The following is a 10,850-nucleotide window of genomic DNA, read 5'->3' on the forward strand; positions in this document are numbered from 1 at the left end:
TGAATGGCTTGTCAGAGGACTTGTTACCAACCCATGCTCTTACCCGAAATGCCACTTTGTTACAAAAATAATTCTACCCATCCCATACCATTACCGATTAAGCCGTATCATGAAACACGTACAAACCACACATAGGACGTCCCAATTTGTAAACAGAAATATATTTTCTAAATTCTTTGATTATCTCTAGTATAGCAAGAATCGACAACCTAGTTAAAAAGAATGACTAATGAGTCACTTCCGGCCTTAATAACCAAATATAACTAGAGTACAACCCCATATCCCATGGGCATGAATAGGTGTGTTCACTGTGCACCCACACACGAACACATACATGGCACAAAGCTAAATTTGTTACCAGCTTGTTACATATATATATATATCATATATATATCATGTTTCAAAATCTAAGATCCCACATGGTTCAAATGATGTCCAAGGGTTCTTAATAACATGGGCTATTATCCATGAATTACAAAGATCACGTTTTAATTTTTTAACAAACCACAATCATATTATCACATCACCTATCCAAACTTATCAATTCTGAGAAAAATCCACTCTCAAATCAATCATGAATCAACAATCCTATACATACTATGATTTGCTTACCTATAACTTATATACAAAAATCATAACATGTCTACTATCTTTGATTAATAGCAAAACTTACCAGAAAATAACTCCTTGATCACAACCTTGATCTGGTTCAATCCTCCACCACAACACCAACCAAACTAATGTCAACACCTTGCCTAACAAATCCTATTACCTGACAACACTACGTATCAAAATCAATTAAGGGATCAACAAAAATAAATCTTGAAGAACACACCCTTTTATAGATCAATCCTTCTTAAGTTCATCAACCCTTTGGAATGTCCATTAACTCTCTTTATCATTATAACCACTAATAACCCTCTTAACCAAGCTCTTAATCACTTCACTAACACCTTAAATGGACCCTCGAAACTTTGTAAACAAAGCATACCAACCGACATACCCTTAAATCTACTAAAAGGACTAATTCTGTGATAGGTGTCCGGACACTTACTCAAGGTGTGTGGACAAAAATACCTCGATCGCATTTCTCCACGAGTTTGTAAAAACTGAAAATTTGGGAACCGATGTCCGGACACTTGTTGCGAAAACAGCAGTTTGCTTCTACTAAGCCCACTTAATTTTTACCAATTTAAATTATAAACATATATATATTCTCTACACATAAAAATTTAATTTTTTATTATTTAAATTTAGTCAAAATGTTGTACATTTGACACCATATATTTACACGCGGCACATTGCCATTAGTCGTCAAATTTTTGGGGCACTTAAGTCGAATTTCGCTAAACTCGATTATTACCCATCTTATTGCTGTAGGTGGGATGTTCCTATATGCAATTTATCCATCTTATTGGCATAAATTAAACACTATGAATTCATTATTGTGGAAATAGGAATCATACAACCTAATCAAAGAGTCATGTAAATTTGCAATTCAAGATTTCAAGAAACATTGAATCATACAACATCTTATTGTCTATATGACTCCATCAAATAATTCATATGCAATTCCAATGCTTGTCAATCACAAGAATAAACATAAGAATTCAATAAGCATAGAAAGCAAGAATTTGTAATCAATCTCAAGCATTTATAAATTCAGAATCCATGTATACATGGTAAACAAGACTAAGACATCTTCCTAACCTTGGATGGAAAACTTAGGTAGACATAGAAAATAAAAAGAAAGAATTCAAGTTGTGAAACATAGTTATACCCTTGAGAAGATTTGAGGTAGAACAATGGCCTTCTCCTTTTCTCTCTCCCGAATTCTCTCCTCTCTCTTCTAAGGGCACTTGTAATGGTAGACAATTATTGAGCCAACAAAAATGTTGTCTTTTGCTGATGTGGCTGTATTGTAAAACGTGTTTTGCTTATGTGGCTGCATTGGGAGAAGTGTTTTCCTGATGTGGATGTATTGGTATTTGGTGTTTTGATGTAGTTTTGTTGTGGATAATATAGAGGAATGTAATGTTGTTGGGTTGGGTGGAAAGAGAAAGTGTGTGGGAAGAGAAAGTGTATAGAAATTTGTGTTTTGTTGATGTGACTGTATTAGAATACGTGTCTAACTTGACTTTTTATGTAATAGAGGTGAGACCCAAAATTAATTTTGTTGAGGACATTTCCCCCTAAACCATTGCAGGTGCCCTAAATGCTCTGCTGCCGTGCTCTCTCTTCTTTAGGTTAATACTCAAGTCAATAGGATGACAAATTTGCCCCTTCCATGGGCTGGGCGGCAATGAGCTTCAAGTGGGCCTTAAATTGGGCTGAAATGAAATTGAAAGCTGAAATCTGTACTAAAACAGATTTTGAAGTTCATTTCCTACGCTCGTAACTTCCTCATCCCTTATCCGAATTTAGCAAACTTGGTATCCACATAAAGTTTGAGAAGTCTACTTTCCAATGCCACTGAAATTGCCTCAATCAGACTTCTATAGCAACAGCCACAGTCATCCGAATAGCAGTACGCCAAATATGAAAATTAAGCTCAAAATAATCTTGTTCGCCAAATTATCTACAAATTCATAAATAAAGCAAATAAAGAAATAAAATAGAGAAACACATATAAAAAAAACATAGCATAATGATACGAAATACCTATAAAATATGGATTTATCAGAACGAGTCCACACAAGACTTGCAATTTACCAATAAGATACTGTTCGTTTTAACTCATCCGAACCCAATCTAAGGTTGACCCACTATGGGGGTACTAGTCATGTGCTAGTCCCACACAAATTTGATTGGCTTTTCAAATCCTCACGAATTTGAAAGACCTCTTACTTAGTCAAGGTTGATATTTTTTTTCTTTTTGCATACATAACCCATCATTTTAGGTTACACTAACGATGTAGGATTTATGTCCTAACAATTTCTCTCTCACTTGTGGGATGGCACAACTCACAAAGTGTAAATTGGGCTCAACCAACATCGTTAGCTTGAATTTGTTCTGACACCAATTGAAAGTGGGTCTAAGCAATATTCTCCCTCGAAACGCAGAGAACGAGCCCACACATGACTCACACATTAATACCAATTGAAAGTGAGTCTATGCCAAACCCAATCCAAGTTCTCCTAGTGGGATAAGTTAGATTTGGAAGCTATAGCAGCAATTTTCTTAGATAGAGATGTGGCTTATGCGGTTGAGGATGAGACAACAGCGGTCGGGGTTTGGCTAAAGTTGAAGTCCTTATACATGACAAAAAATCTAACAAATGGCTCTATTTGATGTCTAAGTTGTACATAAATAAGATAGATGAGGAGACTCCTATCCAGGATCATATAGCAAGATTTGATAGGGCAATTTCAAACTTACGAGATGTTTATGTTAAGGTAGAAGATGAGGACCAAGTTGTGCTTCTAGTATTCTCATTGCCGTGGTCTTATGAAAATTTTGTCCAAAGCATGATACTTGGGAGAGACACTCTAACCATGGATGAAGTTAAGGCAACATTGATGAATAATGAACTACGTCAATTGGCTAGTGATGGAGCTGTCCAAGAACAAGGTTAAGGGTTAGGGCTGAATGATTCTCGATTTTCGATAATGTTGAAATCGCTAATAAATGGGTTCTTGATTCGGGTTGCACTTACCATATGTGCCCAAATAGGAAGTGTTTCTCTTCTTATCGAAGATTTGATGGTGGAACCGTGTTGTTGGGTAATATCTATGCATGTAAAATGGTTGGGATTGACAACATGAACATCAAGATGTATGATGGAGTGGTGAGGACATTGGTAGATGCGAGGCATGTTCCTACACTGTGACAAAATCTTATTTCTCTTGGAGCTCTTGATTCAGATGGTTGCAAGTTTACAGGGCATGACGCGGTTATGAAGAGAGTTTGTGGCTCTTTGGTTGTTATAAAATGTATCATGCAGGGTAACTTGTATACTCTTTTGGGTACTATAGAGATAGGTAGAGTGGCAGTACCGAGCTGTGAAATTTCATCGGATTGCATTAGACTTTGGCGTATGAGCCAAGGGCATCCGACTACCGATTATATATTTCAAGTTTATTATACTCCAGTTGGTAGGCGATCATTGCTACAAGCTGCAATTACACTTTCTACCACGGAGGCTGATATATGATAGTGGCAAAGGCTTTGAAAGAGGTTTTGCAGTTATGGGGTTTGCTAGAGGATTTGGGTGTTGAGTAGGACAGTGTTGAGCTACATTGTGATAGTCAGGTGCATCACGCCCGCACCAAACATATTGATGTTTGGCATCATTTTGTGTGTAATGTCATTGAAGATGGCGGTATTACCTTGGTGAAGGTGCATACAAATGATAAACTTGCAAACATGTTGACCAAAGTGTTACCAGAAGCAAGTTTGAGCATTGCTTGGACTTGCTCCAAGTTACTTCTTCTTGATTGGATTCACCCTTTTGGGCGATTGTAGGTTGTGGAGCTGGTTTCTAGATGGAGAGGTTTGATGAAGCTTCTTATTGGTTGTTTGACTGTTTGATAGGGATCTTCTGTTGTTGACTCGTTTTTTGGTTTTAAAAAATTGCTGGACACCACCAGCTGCACCTACAATTCTCTCGAACACCACCCAAGCTGTCTAGACAAGTGGTGTTGGGACACCACTACAAGGTGTCCGGACGGATGGCCCATGATCGTGTTTTTTTCCAGGCAGAGAGTAATCTGTCTGGACAACATCATTAGCCATCCGACTCAATTAGACATTATAAGTTGTATCAGGACTCTTTTTTGGGAATTTTATTCTCTTGGTTTTTTGGGACTTTCTTCTAGGGTTTTAGGGAGAGACAAAAACGGGGACAGATGAGAGCTTGGTGATATCAATCTTGAGTGTACAAGGATGATTTCTTGTGGGTTTCTCAAGGGGTATTGATCAAAACTTGGGTGGATCAAACTTGGAGGTTGTCCAAGGGGCTCAAATTTATTCATCTAGTGGAATACTCGCACAAACCCGTTGACGTAGGCTTGGTATAGCCAAACCACATAAATCCCAAAGTCTTCTTCTTTTCTCTCTACTTGATTTACTTTCGTGTGTGCTTGATTATTGCTTGTGATGGTTGAACCTTTGTCCCTGATTGTGTTTTTGCCGAATTATTGTTGATTTGAGGTTGTATATATCTTGTGTGTTCCGAATCGCTATACCTCAACACTAACAATGTGGAATTTTTGTCCGAAGAGTAATCTTTGTCTTCGTTGGTTCAGGTTGAAGGTAAAAGAGTGTTGTATCAATAATCTTTATCTTCATTGGTTAAGGTGAAAGTAGAAAAGTATCCATTATAGAGATAGGTTAGCACTGCCTCAAAAAGATTTATCTTTGCCTAAAAAAGATTTCATGTTGGCTCCTTTTCAGTACAATAATTGATCACGCTCAATGCATAGCTAGATCTAAATGGGTCCATTAGGAACGTGCATGAAGAAAAAATAGACGTTTTGATTGATTTAACTTCACTATGTATGTTTCATTTTTGTCATAGTCTTCCTATGAAACATACATCAATCATGCATTAATATTTGCTGGACTAAAAGCAAGTTTTTGGTGGACGTCAATTGTCCTCTTTTGAGGGCCTGACACTTAACAAATCAGCATTAATAACCCATAGAAAAAAAAATTTCTTTGGAAGAAAATTTTGAATCACGCAATTTGGATAAAGACCACACTTCAACGAAAATTTTTTTTCAGGAGTCGGTCAACTTTGGAACCTATATTGTTCAAACTTGTAATTTCTAGGATAAAGATTTCGCAAGGATTTTTAGATTCAACTCTCATATCAAGCGAATTTATTTGGAGTCACAAATGAGAGGCATTGTAATTACCTAGCGGGATGGAGGAACTCGTGTATCCAGAATTTATCATGTAAAATTGAGTACAATAAAACCGGATCTTGGAATGGATTTGTTTTAGAATGATACTACATCTACATATGGTCTTGTATTCTAGCACAACTTTGATTCTATCTAAAGTGGTCACTTTGCGCCATTTTCATTTGCCATTCGGACACACTCCACTAAGTCCACTATTTTTGTGATCTTGGGTTGGGCTGGATTATTATGTCTTTCTTTATTTTCTAAAAATTTATAGAGATAAAAGAACACAAAAAAAATGGGAATAAAAAGTAAAAAAAGTTGAAAAACAAGAATAGAAAAGGGAGACTAATGCTCTAAGGAAAAATCATTCGTCCTTTTCTCTCTTGTCTTTTGTTCAAAAAGTTAAGATCATTAATCTTAATCCTAAAATTTGTGGTCAAGCCAATTGAATTTTAATAATTAAATGAACACGAGCATCTTGCCCACCTATATATATATATATATATATAATGCTCTCAATCAATTCTCTTCTTAATAATTATTTAGAATAGTCAGTTCTTAATCATTCTTTAGAATAGTTTGTATTGTATTTCCGTTTTTTCCCTTTAGTGTGGGGTTTTCTACTTGGTGTGATATCTTCGGTGTCCATTGATACAGATAGGATTTAGTTTGTTTTGTTTATTGATAGTTTTTTTTTTCTTTATGAGTTTCGTCTATCATTGAGTAGAGAACATTATCGAATGATGTGGTACTCTGTATTGGTTCTTAACTAATGCAATCAGATCTTTTGACTCTAAAGAAAAAAAAAGAATGAAGTGGAGTATTATTTGAGCCAAAAAAAAAAAAAGAAGAGAAAGTTCTAACTTCCACGATCGAAATACAACTAAAAAATCATTATTAATTTGTAATCAAGTTTTTCAATGGGTTCTTAGTTACATGTACGTAAGCGATGACAGAAAGAATATCCGTAAATTATATTAAATGGAGGCTGCATGATGAGTCAAATTATAAATTATTAATAAAAATAAGAGAATTATAAAATTAGTAGACAACAATAAGAATAGTATAATTATCATGTCGCTCATAAGGACATCAATGAAACAATAAATAAGGGGATGTCATTAAAAAAACTAAACATGGAGTAAAGGCCACCAGGCAGCTTAAGATAATTAGTCAATTAGATATAAAGGTTGTCCTAAAACCAATAACTAAGAATTTTATTACCGACAAAACTTGGTTTGGTTGACAATTGGTTGGGTTAGGCATATGTGTGCCCAAAGTTCAATTTCAACGGCAAACATAATTCTTGATGGTATTTAAAAAAAAACTAAAAATTTTATTATGGAATCAAAGCAGGAAATTAATGACCAAATCATTATAAATGCACCTATAATTGTATTTAAAAGCCTTGTATTTCTCTTCATTTCAAATCTTTTTATGAGAATTAAATGAGTTGGCGGATTGGTTTCGATTCGGTTTTAGTAAAATCAAAATATTTTGGAATGGTAAAAATGAAAACCAAACCAAATAATTTTATGATTAAAATCATACCAAACTGTTGAGGATCTATCCAGTTTCAATCTTTTGGGTTAAAACCATAAAATTTATAAATTACTTTGTTTTACAAAATACCATTAACAAAAAATATAATTCATTACGTTATTTGTAAATCACAAATAATATTTTCATACTTCATTAACACTAAAAATAAAACAATATATAATGTTAATAAGTAATATATAATCTTTTAACACAATAATTATTTCAGTTTCAAACCGAATTTCATTTTCAAAAACAAACTGAAGACCGAAATTATCAAAATTCTAAAACTGAAACCAAACCGAAAAATCAAATCGAGTTAAATTTTCAATTTGGTTTCGATTTAGTTTTCGATTCCAGTTTGATTTTGGACACCCTACTCCCCACCACAAAGATGAAGAATACATAACGAATTTGTAACTATTTAATAACAAAAAATCACATCTTTTACTATTTTACAAACTACCATTTCAAATACTCTATAAATTAAATATTTCATTCTCGGCTAACTTAATTACTTACGTAACGTTATCACAATAATGCCAATTGTATGCCACAAAACCTTTGAGGTATCCTTTTCAAGATTCCAGAACCTCCACAAACAACTAGTTAAATTCGATTCCTTGATGAGAATGACTAATTAGCTTCACTGAGATACTTTGTTAAATATACACACCCAACCAAAAAATCAAAATAACAAAAAAAGAAGAAGAAATATTCTAATTTTCTATTTCCATATAACAAAAAAGAAAAAAAGGAAAAAAAAAAGAGAGAGAAGAAACTCATTGGTGGCTCATGAAAATACAAGAAAAAAATTATTAAAATTGAGGCAGAGAAGTTCCTAGTTGTACCAATCCATCTAGAACAACTTGACTTTTTTTGTTTTTTCATTAATAATGTGATCACAAAGGGGAAAAAGAAAACTAAAAATTGACATACCAACATCATCACAATAACCAGCATAGTCGGTGAAAGAAGACAATGAACCCCACAATCTTCAATTCAATTCAATACAGCCGACAAATCACACCTCCTCTTCCTCTCCTCCTTTCAATGCCACAAGAACACGCCATGTTTGATCCTGCCAAAAACCCAAGATCAAGGTATGACAGTTATGGCAGTTATGGTGTTCCAAACAGGGGATTGGAATTTGGGGCTGAAACAGATGAGTCTGGAGAGTCTACACCTCCCTTGTGGAGGACAAGTCCAAACCATCCCCTGCTTCGTCCGAATCAGTATCGAAACTTGTCGCCCGAGGCGAAGACTCAGGCGATTGCGAGGGGTCAAGTGGAGTTAATGGAGATGGTGGGTCGGATGCCAGAGTCAAGTTATGAGCTTTCTCTGAAAGATCTTGTTGAGCATCCATTGAGACAGGATAATTTTATGGAAGAACAGAGGGTCAATATTGATCATGAAATTAGTGCTCAGAGAAGAGAACAAGAGCTATTGAGGAGGAGGAAGAATAATGGGAGGAGATTGCCGATCATGAACAGAAATGGAAGTGCTGAGAACAGAGGGTTTTTGTTAAAGATGGGTTTTCCAGTTTCTAATTGGGGGTCTAGTAAGAAGAAGACGAATTTGATTTTGAATTCGATGGATTCGAAGGTTTTGCCGAAGCCAGCGGTGGCCGCAGAGAGAGGTGGGGAGGAGTGGTGGAAGAAGAGGCATGTGGTGTCAGCAGGGGAGAGTGAAAGTGTTGGGCTGAGTAGTAATAGTGGAAGCTCTAAAAGCAGTGGTAGCAGCAGTAGCCGAAGCAGCAGCAGCAGAAGCAGAAGCAGAAGCGGCAGCAGGTGTGTTTTCTTTGATCTTTAGTTTGTGAGGCATCTTGAAAAAACTCTCTTAAAATGGTTCTATGGATTTGCTTGATTTGCATTCAAACTGATGGAGATTTTGTTGATTAAAGAGTCCATTTCTTATGTTAGATAAACATGATTGTCTTCAAATTTGGGCAATTCTGATCTTATAGAAAACAGAGAATATCTTCAATACATGGACAGATCCTTGATTTCAGCAAACCTTGACCTTTTGCCACAGAGCAAAGAACACTGATATGTTTGGTGACGCCTTGGACGCCAGTGGCCCGCATAGCGGAACCGTTGATCCCAACGCCTTAACAAACAAGCGGCTTAAAGGGTCAATTTAGTTTGTGTTCTGTGTTTTCAATTTTGTTTCAATTTGTTATTTTTAGAAAACGTCTTTTTACATTTTTTATTTTTAACTGACTTTATGTTTTCCGTATTTTCTAAAATTACAACCAAATATGCTTTTCTGATTGTTTTTCATTTTCTGTTTCGGAAAACGTATAGAAACAAACCATGCGAAATGGACCCTTAGGAGTTCATCTACAAATTTATTTTATTTTCTAATGATTTGATTATGTTGGGTAGGAGTATTCGTGGACGTTAAGGAGAGGAGGGAGGGAATCTTGTAATAGGTTTTTTAAAAATATTTACTTTTTTTTTTTTTTATTGAAATGCTCCCCAATTCTCTTTAATTTCTATTGTCAAATATGGTGAGATGATAGGTTGTTCAGATGGTAGGATGACATGTTGTACAAGACAATTTGGGGGGTTTTTGTATTTGAAATTCAAATAGACACAACATGGGATATGATGGGACATGTTAATTGTTTAGTCTTAATTGGGAAGTCTCAATTGTGACATTTATTCTTTAATTTAATGCAGGCATAAGGGTGGCGGTTGTTGGGCTCTTCTCTGCACCAAACGAGGCAAGATGGTAGATTAGACAAGTTGTGAGACTTCTCAAGTGAGGGCGTCCATAACATATAAGTTATGGTCGCTCGCTTAATGACATATCTGAAAAGTGAACAACAATGGGGCTCACTGTCTCAGGCCTCACTGCTACAAACAAAACAAGACAAAAGACCAGCGTCCGTAATATAAATTAGAGATGTCCATATAAGAGCAAGTCTCTATATATATATATATTATATATATAAATGTTCTTGTAATTTGATACTCCTACCTTGTTTCAACATATACTAGTAGGATATAATGTATATGTTTTTTTTTTTTTAACTGTTGTTGAATAATCTTTCATTTCATGATCATTCATTTTGTTCTTCATCCTTGCATTTGGTAATCTCATGATTCAGGTGTTTATGTTTTCTAATCCAAAATTATTGAATTCATGTATGCTGATATGAATTCATGCACCATACCTTATTTGGATTATTACAATTAGAGATGGGTGTTTAAAATCATAGATCTTTAGTTGGGCTCATTTAAACCAATATTTTTGAGAGTGTTGTTTTGGTGGGTTGTCAATGTTATTATGAAAAAGTAAGTGATATAAACGTGTTTATTTAATGCGTTCATGAAATGTGAACTTATTAGTTGATTATTGACAATTTGATACCATAAAATTCTTATCGTGCGTTTGGTAGGGAGTATCATTGATAAAGCATATGTTGAGCCAAGTCCACTCATATTTGTTTTAAT

The 10,850-nt window shown here is 35.1% G+C and overlaps 1 protein-coding gene across 2 annotated transcripts; it reads left to right on the plus strand.

Annotated features, from left to right (window-relative positions):
- Window positions 1–8,293: 8,293 nt before the first annotated feature.
- On the plus strand, window positions 8,294–10,488 carry LOC120016139 (pinin-like). 2 transcript variants are annotated; one of them, XM_038868761.1, is made up of 3 exons: window positions 8,294–9,179; window positions 9,424–9,522; window positions 10,074–10,488. In XM_038868761.1, the coding sequence occupies exons 1-3, from the start codon at window positions 8,371–8,373 to the stop codon at window positions 10,132–10,134; spliced, it is 969 nt and encodes a 322-aa protein (XP_038724689.1). In that variant the 5' UTR covers window positions 8,294–8,370; the 3' UTR covers window positions 10,135–10,488. The 2 variants fall into 2 exon arrangements, with proteins under 2 accessions (XP_038724689.1, XP_038724690.1); XM_038868762.1 differs by lacking the exon at window positions 9,424–9,522 and having other exon boundaries at window positions 8,305–9,179; window positions 10,074–10,482.
- Window positions 10,489–10,850: the final 362 nt, after the last annotated feature.

Source organism: Tripterygium wilfordii, chromosome 15 (assembly GCF_013401445.1).
Source record: "Tripterygium wilfordii isolate XIE 37 chromosome 15, ASM1340144v1, whole genome shotgun sequence".
Classification (NCBI taxonomy): domain Eukaryota; kingdom Viridiplantae; phylum Streptophyta; class Magnoliopsida; order Celastrales; family Celastraceae; genus Tripterygium; species Tripterygium wilfordii.

Bases quoted from the DNA above. Each gene is read 5' to 3' on its own strand.
- LOC120016139 (XM_038868761.1), top strand. From the start codon at position 8,371: ATGAACCCCACAATCTTCAATTCAATTCAATACAGCCGACAAATCACA. The intron at 9,180-9,423 runs GTGTGTTTTCTT...CTTTTGCCACAG, and splicing joins AGAAGCAGAAGCGGCAGCAG to AGCAAAGAACACTGATATGT. The intron at 9,523-10,073 runs GTCAATTTAGTT...AATTTAATGCAG, and splicing joins ACAAACAAGCGGCTTAAAGG to GCATAAGGGTGGCGGTTGTT.